Source organism: Tetrao urogallus (genome assembly GCF_951394365.1).
Source record: "Tetrao urogallus genome assembly, chromosome: 15".
Taxonomy (NCBI): domain Eukaryota; kingdom Metazoa; phylum Chordata; class Aves; order Galliformes; family Phasianidae; genus Tetrao; species Tetrao urogallus.
Genome location: NC_136828.1, coordinates 7,538,862 through 7,552,610, shown reverse-complemented (window position 1 = coordinate 7,552,610; position 13,749 = coordinate 7,538,862). Strand labels below are relative to the sequence as shown.

Sequence of the window (13,749 nt, the reverse complement as noted above, 5' to 3'; positions counted from 1 at the left end):
TCCCTCCTTTAGTAATTTAACCGTATCTTTTTTTCTTTCTTTTAATTTGATTTTTTTCCTAATGGGCACCATGGAGTGGATGAGAAACACAAAGGCTGTTTGACACAGATGGGAGGAAAGATGTTCTGTGTGCCTAAGGGATTGGTACAGATGGTCAATTGAATCTGTGGCCATCATCAGAATGCACTGGTCTATGGAACTGGGACTCTGGAGAAGTCACCTGGAGCGTGACTTTTGGAATGCAGGTTGTCACAGAGCTGCTGCAGCCCCGAGGGGCTTGGCCACATTTTCACTTCTCTCCTGTGAGTTACGAGACAGGAGAACGAAATGCAAAGAATGCATATGGAGAGTGCAAAACTTATGCTCTGCAGTCAGGTGGAAAAGAAAAAAAGAAACCTAGAGTAGTGGAGGCAATTGCATCTACAGTTGCTGAAAGGGTATAAAGCCTGTACTTTTCCCACCAATAGGTAATATGGAGCACAGGGACTCCACAGGGCACAGGGACTCTCAGATGTAGATGGTTTTGCTCACTTGGAACATACTACCAGTGGTATTTTAATGCAATGGCATTAGCTTTTGGAGTTTCTTGAGAAGGCAGAGAGCCAAACTGAGGCAGTGAAGTAATAGCATCTTTCAGATCTTTCCAGAATGGGCCCAATCTTCCTCAAAGGAAAAAAGTACAAACTCACTGTTCTCTTCACTAGTTGAGGCTCTGACCCTCAGCTATTTGAATACAGCAGTTCAGCAGTGAATGTTTCTTGCCAAAAACTTCTTTCTGTTAATCACGGCCATTTTCTTCAAATATATTAACACTCATTATATTAAAATGACACCCAAATGGCATGAACATTGAATGAATAAGGAGCTGTGTGGCTTGCTCACATCCCAGCACAGTTTGAATACTGATTCTATGAGGGGACAGTGTTTAAGATTGTTAATTGATAGGAGTCATTTCAGTACCATTTAGCATGATGGATCTCAAAAGTAAAACAGGCTTTGCTCGTGATCAGTATGAATATGAGGAGTCCAAGTAAGAAAAATCCTTTGTATTAAGGTCTCTGCTGCCAGGTGTGCTGAACATACATGGCAGTGAACCATGGGCTAGCCTTGAGGATAACATGCTGATCTTGCCAATAACAGCAAGCCTTGTAAGTCAGGTGCATAGCAGGAGTGCAATGCCTTGAGAGACAAGTAAACTTTTATTATCTCAGTGACTTCTGGAAGTCCAGAACAGTGCCCAAGCCCCTAAATCAGGAGGTTAGCAATAAAGAATTTTATGAGAGGTATTTCACTGTGACATCTGGGGAAGAGAGAAGTGAAAAAGATACTAGAAACAGGTGTCACAGCACAATGAATGGAAGGGAACTGGCAAAATGGAGTTGATCAAAGCAGCAAGTAAGACTGCTTGGATCAGCATGATCTACTAACATGAGCAAAGCATCTGAGGGCCGGCTCCCCATGGAGACCTGCATTCCGTGCAGAGGAGGCAGGGAGAATAAAAGTTCTTAGGTTGTGATTAAAATCTGATTCGTGTCAGACACCCCTACTTTTTCCACTTTTCACTTAATTCTGTAATTTGACTGCATTATCCTTTGTGCACTCGTGCACTCTTACTCACATGCTCTAATACCTCGGGTTTCCTATCTTGGAATAGCATTGTGACAACCCAAGCTCTGATAGAACTTCAGCTTCCTTTGGGTGCTCAGGCAACAGGCAAACCACCCTTCAGGCACAGAATTATAGAAGAACGATTCACAGATCCGGGCAGACAAGGATAATATCAGTGACAGCTGAGTTGAAACATGTACAGTTAATTAAATGGGCTCTTTTTGTGCTCTTTATGGTGTGATTTCCAATGGAACCCCATGATGAAGTCCTCAGAACAAGTACATGAGCCTTGGCTGCCAGTGTGACTCAAGCAGTAAAATACAACTCTTGCTAGAAAGACAGTGCTGAACCTTGCTAACTTCAGGACTAAGTTAGTAAGGTCACAAAGAAAATTAGTAGTGGAAGGTAAAGCTCATTCTGGCTGTGCCAAATACCACACCAGCTTCTGCTGCCCCTTTCCAGGACCACTGCTGCTCTCCCTCTTGCCATTTTCCCAGTGAAAATTGTTGCTGCAATGCGTGCACCATAGCACACCAATGTTTTCCATAACTATTAAATATATAGAGATACCTGCTCTTAAAGTTTGATTCAAGATACAACTAAAATAATCTGCAGTGACAAGTTTGACCTCCGTACAAATCAGTAAGACAAGTAACCAAAGGCTCAACAGCAAAAGCTGTACTATAGTCCATACCTGTTACAGCTGGTGAATGAACTGTGTAAGAATCCCCAGGTTAAAACCCAGCCCTTCAATCTCGTACACGTCCCAGGAAAGGAACAGTACCACATACTCATATGAGATCCATCTGGTTCTGTCAACATGGGATGGGATTTGCGTGTCTCTGACTGTGCTTTTTCTCTTTCTGCAGGATGGATGACATTCAGCTGTGCAAAGACATTATGAACCTTAAGAAGGAGCTGCAGAGCTTGGTAGCTATCCCAGGTAATGGCTGTCTCTAACTCAGTATCAGGATAATGCTTGGGCAATGCAGGGGATGGTTTCAGGAGCACACCTCTGCTCTTAGTGCAGACCTCCCTCAGAAACCTCCCCCAGGACTGTTTTGTATAGTCTGTCTTCATATATTTCCTTCTTCCTCTGGTCCTTATTTTTATTTCTCTTTTCCTTCTCATCTTTAATCTTCTGGCATCCACAGTTGTTTTCATGCTGTATTTCACTGCTCCCTTGATGGCAAACCTGCAGATAACACTCAAATAAGGTGCATGTTCCCTTGCTCTTGCACTCTCTTGGGAATCTCAAGGGAACCAACCAGCACGGAGATGGTCAAGCAGAAAAGACAGAGGGCTGAGATAACAGGAAGAATGGAGGTCTTAAAACCATTACTGTGAATGAGAGATTCTTTCCTAGATATACCAATTCGTTGTCACAGCTGTTGTTAAATCTGCCTTCCAGAGTAAAAAGAAACAGGTTTATACAAAAAGCAAGAGGCAAAAGCATGCTTTGCATTCTGTCTTAAATTTACTGCAAATACATTGCTCAGGGAAGGACTGGAGTTGTGTGCAGTTTTACAATCCTCACATCCAAACTCCAGCTGAAATCAATGAGAAGTTGTGCTTTGCTACAGCTTTGCTGTTTTAGATCATCCACAACAGTCCTGCTCTGCTTGTTTTGCAGATAGATTTTGAAAACACTGGGAGGCTTCACCAGGCTATCTACATTACACTCCACATTTTTAGCACCTCTCAGATGTAATCTGTTGCCACCTCACTGCGAAGGACTGGTTTTCACACTCCTTTCGTTATGCTCACCTCCTCCCCCTACATTTTATTGTGCAGCTTTAAACAGTATTCTCCCCTGGAAGGAGAGAACAGGTCAATCATGAAATAAAAAAGAGGTCCATTTTTCTCTCTCTGAGCCCACATATTCTCGTTTAGATAAGAACTCTTCCACTTTTCTCTGCTCCCAACAAAGTACATACACCATGTTGCTTGTATTCCCCTTCTTTACACTTAGTGACTTGGAGGTCACACTGGATTTGTAGCAACGCTGTTGGTACGTTGTTGGTTTTTAAACGAGGTGGGAAAGAATTATGAGTGATGAAAAATAGCTAAGAATGAGTACCCTTGCCTCACCTCTTCCGGTCTGCAATTTTCTCAACCCCTTTATCTTCTACCTAACTCCTAGGGTTAATCAGTTTGAGGGTTTTCGATGCGACAGTCTGTTTGTTTTTCCCAATAACCTTTTTGAAACTATTTTCCAGTCACAAAGCGTTAAGCAGAAATCAACAGACAACAGTTTCTCCTCAGCACTACGCAGATATCAGCAAAAGTGCAGAATTTACATCTGAGCAGTTCCAGCAGCACCACCTTTTGGCAAGAACAATTTAACAAAGGTTGTGCTGGCATTGCCACAAAACAGAGTGCTTACATAGCATGTAGCTAACCTAGAGAAAACACCTTCCGGAAATGGGTTCATTCGTAGCACCTGAATCAGAATTTTCCTTTCACTACAGATCCGCACAGGGCCCTGCTCTTTGGTTTCAGTGGGCTGAGTTAGCCAATGCAGTCAATGTGAGGCTTTTAGTTTATGGTACTATGCCACAATACAGGATGCACGCATTTCAGGCATTTGGCAGCTGGTTTTCTAAGGAGAGGAGGGGATGGGAGAGCACGTTTCACAGTCCAGGAAGAGGGCAGATGGAAAGAAGTGGAAAGTAGCTCCTATTATCAGCAGTGTAAACAGAAGATGCCTTGTTACCAGATTTTGTTTTACGATGGCCCTGTCTGTCATGAAATAGAGAGAAATTGTTCCTTTTGGAGTGTTCTCATTTTCCCTGAGATTAAGAGGAGCTGGTGTATCTTAATGAAGAAAAATGGACCATTTTTTTTTTCTTGTTACTGGAGGCATTGGGGATTTTCGGTTCTTGGTTCTTTGTTTTAAAGCCAAAACACTTCTTTAAAAAGATAGCAAAACAGCAGAGTAGCACCTTATAGAGTAATTTAGCATTAGAAGTAATAGCCTTGACAAGCCTTTCGCAAAGACCATAGTGCACTAACTGAACAAAAACAAGAGATGGTAAGCAGAAGAAAGGAGGCAGCAGACAGAACTGCATGGTTCTGCTGTCACGGACTTCCATCACCAAAACATTCTTAGGCAGCTGCAGTTCCCCTGCCCAGCTTCCTGGAATCTGAAGTAACAGCCTTTTTCTCCCTGCCCTATTTCTGACCAGAAAAAGAAAAAACAAAGATGGAGAAACAAAGAGAAGATGAACTGATTCAGAAGATTCATAGACTGGTGCAAAAAAGAGATTTTCTTGTAGATGATGCAGAGGTGGAGAGATTACGGTAAGAACTAAAAGCAACCAAATTCACGCTGAAGATTTCATTAGCCTAATTCTGCACTGGATAAGTGAGAACATTTATACTGCCAAGAGAAAATTGGTCTTTCAAAACCCGTTACCAAATTAAAGGCTTCTGCCTTATTCTGTGGAAAAAAGGAAAACAAAAAACTAAATTACTGCACTTCTGCTCTCCATGCCAGAAATGTCCTAATTGACATCCCATGATGACAGAGGAGTTCAGACATTTTCTCATCAGAATATGACTGGGCATTTACCATTACAAACAGAAGGATTGTCACTGCTGCCAGAGGATCTTATCACTGGTGGTGCAGACACCTCAATTATTATCATCGGTTTTTTTAAATACTAAGTTTGCTCTCATTATTCCTTCCCTGTTGTAGCATTAAAAAAAAAAAAAAAAAAAAAAAAAAAATGGAAAGGCAATTGCTAATTTAGGTTTACCTAACCTAAATGATAAGCGAGTTGGGAATCTCAGCCCAGAGTCAGTCTTCTTATACAGCTGACTTTGAGCTGCTGCACTGAGTTCCAACGTCACATAAATAGTCAGGATTTTCCTGTTTCTTCCCCCCCTCTTTAATTCCGCAGTAATGATTCAAGGCTCCATCAGCCCATTTAGCGTGGATGACAGTATCTACTCCAACACATTGCAATTCTAAGCAGGCAAACGACCAGGGGGAAGAAAGCTTGCCAGTCCTGCAGTTGATCAAAGAGAGCAGGCCAAAGGCAGCAGGCTGACAAAAAGCCTGAGCTAACAACATAATCCAGAGCTGATTCTATGTGCAAATTGCAAATGCTGGCAGCAGCCAGACACGACAGAAGCCTAATTGTAGGCTTCTGAAAGCATAGTGCCATGCACTGTGCAGATGTGGCTACATTGGCATTGATTGACAGTTGCAGTAATACCTGATGCTTTGCTTTAAAGCTTTGGACAATAAAGTCTGCTTTTGCTCTGAAATACTCCAGTGCTCCCACTGTTAGTGTTTAAATAAGCTAGCAGAGAAACTAAAACAAAAACATCCTTATTAGAGGCTATCGAGGACAGTGACATCATCTTGTACCCAAGATAATACTGTGGCCTTCATGGAAACAGAAACATACTTTGTTTTGGTGAAGACTGTGCCAGTGGAAGAATGTAAGATCTCATTGTGTTTAAGTTGATGTTTAAATTAACCATGCTTACATCTTATTTTGTAGAGGAAGGATGGTGAATGACTTTGAGGCCATCTTAAAATTGATGATGCTTTATGGTTTAAATCCTCTGATCAGAGAATATAGCAAATCCAGCACTGTTAGTAAAGAGCTTTGGGGAAAAGTTTCTTTGAATTCAAGAAGAGACTCATTCATATTTTCATGTAGGCAACTACTGTGCTTTAATAAGCAGAAAAAAAAAAAAAACCAAAAAAAACCACGTTTTTGACAAGAAGAAAGCCCCTCATTTAGTAGTGATTTGATCATAGCTGTTATGCCTTTTACTGTCCTGTTCACCAATAAAGTGTAGTCTAACATACTTCTTTTTTTCAGAGAGAAAGAAGAAGACAAGGAGATGGCTGAATTCCTCCGCACCAAGTTAAAACCCTTAGACAAAGCAACACAGTCTCTTACCAGTGAGTTCCTGAACATTAAGAAAAATAGGAATAATCTCAAGGACAACTGGATATAAGGGTGTATCAATGGATGTTGGGCCAACCGCTGCCAAATCTAGACTACAGCCACTTAGAATTTGGATGCCCAGTTACCCCTTAAAACTGAATCCACATACAACCACTTCAGATGTTTTTTTTTTTTACATTTTAAATATGCAAACTATATTGGTATATTACCACAACCTGCTTTTGTAAGCAACTGGTTGTTGGTGTTATCTTTTGCCTCCAATTATTTTCCCTTCTAGTTTCACAAAGAAGTCTGGAAAACCCTCATAAGCAATATGCTGGGTATCTGAAGTCAAGACTGTCTCGTTTACAGCTGGCAAGATGTGTAATTGCAAATTTTTATTTTATTTTATTTTATTTTTTTTAACTTCCACAGCTGCCCCAAGTCTCCTGCATCCTACCACCAAAAATAAACTTCAGTCAACTCATCCAAATTGATTACAGATAGTACTACAAGTACACACATTTCCTGATCCCTGGGAAGCTTTTAGTTCCAATTTTCACACAGAATTGTCACAGCAGGAATTTTAAAAGGAATTACTAGATTGATTTTCACCTGTCAGACATGGAAATGGTTAAGTGAGAGCAGTGTGCATGGATGGTAAATTCAGTCCCAAGCTGAAGAGGTTAGTACCCAAACACCACCACTTTGCATAGATCAACAGCTTGCTATAGAACATTCAGGAAAACATGCAATGACTGAAGTGTGAGGTTTGCAGAAACATTTTCAAGATCCATCACTAATTTTTATCCTTTTAGCATGACTTACCTTCATTGTTAGTTTATTTTGTGTTTATTAAATACAACGTTAGTGTTGTAGTTCTTTTCAACCCCCCCAAAAATGAAAGCCTGCCTATTTCTTGTTCTCGTAGGTAGGGCATCCAAGTTTAAGAGAATAAACTTTACTAAGATTCTTATTCTTCAGCTCTGTGTTTAGAGATGCTCAGTACAGTAAGTGGTTCCCTGTGGGAGGACCTTTTATCTGACCATGCATCTGTGAATATGAGTACCTGGACTGAACAAGATGCAAGCAGCTTACCCTTAGGGATGTCTGGATTCTTTAACCCTTCCTAGTTCCTTTCTCAAAATGGATAAGGCATCTTGAATATTATCACTGAAACAAATTTAAAAGGTTTGGAGGTAGATGGGGAGAATAATTAGTTATATACTTTAAGCCAGAAGCAGGAAGGAATAGCTTGATTGTAATAGTGTCCTGTCTTGAACACTGCAGGCAGCCCAACAGAAAAGAAGGCAGAACCTCCTCCAAGCAAGCCCGCCATTGCCAAGGCAGGATTGGCCATCATTAAAGATTGCTGTGGAGCCACCCAATGCAGCATCATGTAGCTCTGGGCTCTCTACCATGTTTGTTGTCTTTTCAGATGTTTTCACTGAAGGAAACTGTAGGGTAGAGGCATCTAACAGCATCCCACTAAATGAATGAAGATCAACTGTGGTGCAGCTATAACACATGGAATGTACAATGGCAGGTTCTTCACTGTTGCATGGATCACTCAACACGCATGCCTAAAAAAGCAAGAAATCCATATAGTGGCTGTCCAGTGACCAGAAGAGATCTGTAATAGTGTTAACAAAAATATCCCTGTGATAAAAGTGAAAGAAGTTTCATCAAGTAATGTGTAAAAAAGCAATTTTAGTAGGTCACTTCATAAGAATTTGTTGTATACCTTTCTCCTCTCACAAACAACACTCAAACATTTGCTGGAATACTCTGTTTTGGCTACTTTTTAAAATAAGAGCCACAAATAGCACTGCAGTATGTAAAACAACCGATAGATTAAATTAAACAATTTTAGGGTAACTGATGTTACATGCAAAATAAGCATCACATTAGCTTGTAAATTAACTACTTTGCTGTGAAGTTTCACTTGGAATTGTTTCTCAAAACTAAATATCAGTAACAAGAATGCTGCAAGCAGATATAGATCTTATACCCTCTGATTTCTGAGTTACTCAAAATATGCTTTCACTGGGAAAAGTAAGTCTTGGTAAAGCTCTAGAAAGCACAGCTACAGTGATTGGTATGTAAAGGATTATTCCAGCTGTCTTATTTCTCTCATAGCTCTTCACTTCGCAGAGTCAGAGGGGTAATTGCAAAATTTTTTGCCTACTAAAGTTGTATGCATTATGAGATTACCTGCCAGTGGTGGGCTGCTGGGAGAAGAGCTGAACACACCAACACAGAACCAACATTTAACTAATAGCTTAAAACCAACTATTAATTGCATAATTAATGACCATGAGAAATAGAAGCTATTAAGTGTGGGGAGACATTAGCTACCCAATACAAATTGGCCACAAGACAAATATAAAAATACAGAAGCAGACACTTGTGGTATGAAGATGATCATATTCTACACAAAATAGGTTTAAAATTAAGGGCAATACAGAAAGACTTTTGTGTTTCTCCATTTAATGCATTTCTGGTCTCTATGCAGATTAAAACTTGTAGAATTTAATATTAGCTGTCAGTAGCTGGTGTGTGACTATGTGTATTGTGATAGGTGTAAATAATAAAATAAATGTACATGATACAATGTGAAAACAAACTCAGGCTTAGAAGTAACAAACCGATAGCAAAAGTCCTTCAAGTAAGAAAGTTTTAAAGAGTAGCTTCAACTTCGCAAAACCAGCCAAGTTAAATGTGCACTTGTATGCAAAAGAACCACAAAAGTATACAAAAGTTATGCATAAAGGGGAAAAATACCAACAGCAGAGCTACCCAAAAAGAATAGACACGTTTTTAGAGAAAGTATCTTACCAAGTTTTGAGGAGAAACACCATCAAAAGTAAATCAATATGTTCTTGTACAAATTAAAAACAACTCTCTAGAACTGGACTGGTTCAATGAAGAACATTTGCATTTCCAGAATCACTGCAGACTCGCTTGTGACGCAGGACTGGCGGTGACAAGATCCTTAAGATTTAAGGGTTGAGGAAGAAATAACACCAAAGGTTTCCACTAAGACATGAAGCACATTACATACTTTGTTCAAAGATGTGGAAAGAAAACACATCCAAGGCTGAATAGTCAGATACAGTTGGACACCCTTGCTGATGCACAACATATAAGGCTCTGTAGCTGTTAACAGCTACTCTGGTATGAATTGGAGGCTGTATAGCACCCATGTACTTATGGGAGTTCTGGGTGGAACTGCTTTGCCTACAGGGGAAAATACACTTGGGAGGGCAAGGAACGACCACTGACTTCTGGTCAGTTCAGCAGAATTTGCTGGTACCCTATTAAGATACTGATAATTCCTGATGTCTTAAGGTATAGATATGTGATATCACAAAGTCAAAGGGAAGTTAAAAAATTACAACTTGCAGGGAAGCCTTAGAAGGGTCCACTGTTACAATCAAGTATTGCAAATGCCAGTAAGTGAAGGGATTCACATACAGGTATCAGAAGACAAGAGGTGACTTAAGAACATGAGAGTTTAAACCAGGCTGTGCTGATGACCAGGACATGTCCTATGTGCCACACAGCTGCCTACCACCACTCCCTTAGAAAGAAAAAGCAATCAGCAAAACATAGGTCTGTAATTAAAATTTCACTGACATAAAATGAAGCTACGCAGCACTGGGATTCAGCAGGCACGACTACAAAGCTCTAATTAAAATGAAGCAAAAGCCCAACAAATGTGAACATGATATGCCCTGAGGGACTTGATAAACAGCAGTATTAATGAAAGTAAACTTTATCTCCAGAAGCACTTGCCTTAGCTGAAAGGTTTTCCTTATGTGGCTCCTTTGGATGGGGAGCTCGCAATGCTGTTCCACAGTAAAGTTATTTTCTTTTAAAAAAAAAATAAAATAAAATAAAAGGCTGAGCTCTCAGCTGGGGTCAGCAGCACTGGTGTACAGTGTTGTCCATCCAGGACACAGCAGAGCCCTGATGGTTTGCTTCAAACAACAGCTGTGATTGAACAAATTAAACTTGGGAACTGTGGAGAAGTCTTGGTCCTTGTGTTAAGAAATGAGACAAAAATACAGTACTTACCCTCAAGTATCATAGCTTCCATAACCCAATGAATACAGAACAGTGTGCACACCCCCCCAGTTCAAAACCAGCAGAAAACTTGAGACAAGAACATGTAGGTGGCCACACAGCACACCTGCCATCATTTCAGAGCCAGTTCTCCAATGCCTGTCAACTGCCTGCAAAAAGGAAATCTGTTTGACCAAAGCATGTAAAACCTTTTCTTGAAGTTCTGGCTGTTGATCCAGCCAAAAAGGCAGCAAGGCATCAGAGAGAGGAAAATTGGAGGTAGATTAACACTTCTCTGTGAGCTGGTAAACGTGGCTAAGCTCTGGGAAGGATCTCAGTTTGCAACAGAAAAAGTGACAAAGTGCTATTTGTACTGATCAGTAGTTCTACCAGCAAATGGTTCTCTTGTACCCTTCCCCTAGGTCTGCTGACTCTTCAGCAAAGTTAAATGTATTTCCAAATAAACTAAGCTGCTGTATTATACTAAGCATGTGTTTTGTTCTTAATAGCGAAGGAAGTGGTTGTGGGTTACAGTGGGATGCATTCACCACGCTGCACTTTTCAAAACAAGGATTACTGTTCTGCAAGAAAAAGGATTTGCTAAGTTAGTACTGCAAATGAAATGGTTCTTACTGAGAAAAAAAAAAGTTCCTCCAGCAGGCCTCTCAGGAAAGCAAATAGCCAGTGTCGTGACTGTCCCAGACAGCTTTGAAACCTCACAGCAGCCTACAGCTCCAAGCCCCGCATTTGGAAAAATAATGGTCCCAATAGAACTGGGTATCATTCCAACAAAATCCAGTTCAGCTCAACAGAAAGCTTTGAACATAACCCTGCAGCCCAAATGAGGAATGTCTGCTCAAAACCAGCAATACATGGGGAGAGAGATTGTACCATCCAGACTTCCTCTGCCTGATTGTCCCAATGACTGCAGGTTACTCACGACTTGTTACCCAAGATACAAGTTCCCAAGTTCTTTCAGGAACACTTCCCCTCATCCTCCAAAATGAAACAGTAGTAGTTTACTTATTTTTCAAGAACACTGCATACACCAGCATCACGTCCCATACAGCTGCAGGCTGATCTGCAGGGCTGAAAGTACTTGGGCATGCCTTCACCTTTGTGGGTGACTAAGTTCACATGTGATTCAGTTTTTCGTCACAATTCATGCCCTCTCACACAGACATAAGAGCACACTTCCATTTGCAGCTGTGCAGACAGTTAAGGAGAACAGTTCTCCCAATATTCTACTCAGTTTGATCTCAAGCCATGCTATTGGCACTACAAAGCACTTACAGTTGACTGAAGTCTACTGCTTCAAATGAGTTAGAGCTCATTCTACATGAGATATAGAATTGCATCCTCAGAGACATGGTCCCGACTCTGAAGCAGCTAGTTTTGACTTGAATTTCAAAGGCAGCTAATGAATAGCCAGAGTTAACTCTTGGCAGCAAAACTTGAGGGATTTCAGACTTGTTACAGTGGGTAAGACTAAAAGTTCTAGCTGAGAACAGAACTATTTGGTTCTAGCTGGAAATTAGTCTCACTGGCAAACTGTTAATACGTGTTTCTGATCATGAATGTATTTGAGAGGAATTTGAAGGTTCGAAGAACTTCAACTTTAAAGCTTCTCTCTGAATTCCTTTCACATGTTGTGTTCATACTACTCTTAAAAAGTCACTAATCTGCAATCCAATAAGGTGCTGCTAGGTCTTGCTGCAGAATGACCGCATTATCCCAAATCTGCTGGCAACAATTTCAGTCCTTGTCTGAGAGTTCTGCCCTCACACTTAAGCTTAAATTTAAAGACCTATGCAGATAAAGGTATCTGTACTTCCAACAATTCTAAGTACAACCTGCATTATCAGGCTTCTGACTGCTTACAGCTAAACTGATTAAATCAGTAAGGAAAATAAATGCAACATCAGTAGAAATTAACTAAAAGGAAAACATGCTTTCCATCAGATAAGTATTCTAGGCTGGATTAGTAGAGCAACTAAGAAGGGTCTTAACGGATTTTTCTTATAGGGAGCATTTCTTACTCTACACGAAATGCTCAGAAATAATACCTTCAAGTATCGCTGTTTGCTTCCTACATCAAAAAAAAGCTCTTGTTATTCAGATTTAAGTTTTACTTTCTTCATTCACATGATTCTAAACATGAACACAGTCCGTACAAGAATACTACATTCACTCTAGCAGTGCACGCTGGAAAGGATTTGGCATTGTACCACATCCTCTCAACAAATACTAGAACACTGTAGAAGAGTAAGATCTCTAGTTACCTCAGCTGCACACATCTGCACAATGTAGCACACCATATTATATACACACACACACACAGTAAAACGTTAACTTGAGTACATCAGCACCCTTCAATGGGCACACAGCACCCTGAACTGGTAGCTGGGCCAAGTGTTGAAGTCATTCAAAGCCAGAACTAACCTCTAGTTTTCAAAGGCACAAAAGAAATAAAGTATTCCAATTGCAAAAGTTTAGTTGCAAAGACACAAGGCTTTTCAAGTGCAAGGCAGAAGAAATTGACAAGATTAAGAAGCCAACAGGGTTACTTACCAGACTGATAAGCGGGCTTCACTGATGCAAACACTCTTTGGCCATTCGCTTTTCTGTAAGCGGGTATCAAAGCTAAGCAAGGCTGGGTAGCTCAGGTTCAATCCACACCGCACCACCCAGAACCAAACCCCTGAATCTGTCTAGAATACAGACAGTACTGTCATTTCTGTGGCCAAATTATTCCACACTGTACCTGAAACAGAGTTGGGGGCATCAGGCTTAGCTGCTATCTCCAACTCTGACCTTATGCCTGTATCTCTTGTTGTGATTTCTAGACATGAAGAGAAATGAGTTAAAGCACAGCTTACCATGCAATTGCATTATTAAAAGGCAAAAAAGCAAATCATTCTGAAATAGTTAATCATAACTTTAATTGATTTAAACAGATGACAAGAGAATGAAGATGAGAACATTCACAGCAAGAAAAACAAAAATCAAACTCACCTTTTGCAGTTAAACATGTAATGTGGCATGAGGATTTTATTCACATAAAAACGTTCACAACTACCAAAAGAGTGAAGTTAGAGCAGTGACAGTACGATTTGTCTGTAGTGTTTCTTATGCTTTAGATAAAGTTCTTACCACTTTCCCA

General features: G+C 40.4%; 1 protein-coding gene across 1 annotated transcript in view; it reads left to right on the top strand.

The window, feature by feature from the left end:
- The window catches only part of BMERB1 (bMERB domain containing 1), a gene marked incomplete at both ends in the record, with an annotated part of 44,016 nt that extends 36,095 nt beyond the window's left edge, over positions 1-7,921 (top strand). The window contains 4 exons of the mRNA XM_079542861.1: positions 2,478-2,551; positions 4,797-4,911; positions 6,450-6,532; positions 7,809-7,921. Coding sequence (XP_079398987.1) covers positions 2,478-2,551; positions 4,797-4,911; positions 6,450-6,532; positions 7,809-7,921 — 385 coding nt within the window. The remainder of the gene's footprint in view (positions 1-2,477; positions 2,552-4,796; positions 4,912-6,449; positions 6,533-7,808) is intronic.
- Between the last annotated feature and the right edge of the window lie 5,828 nt (positions 7,922-13,749).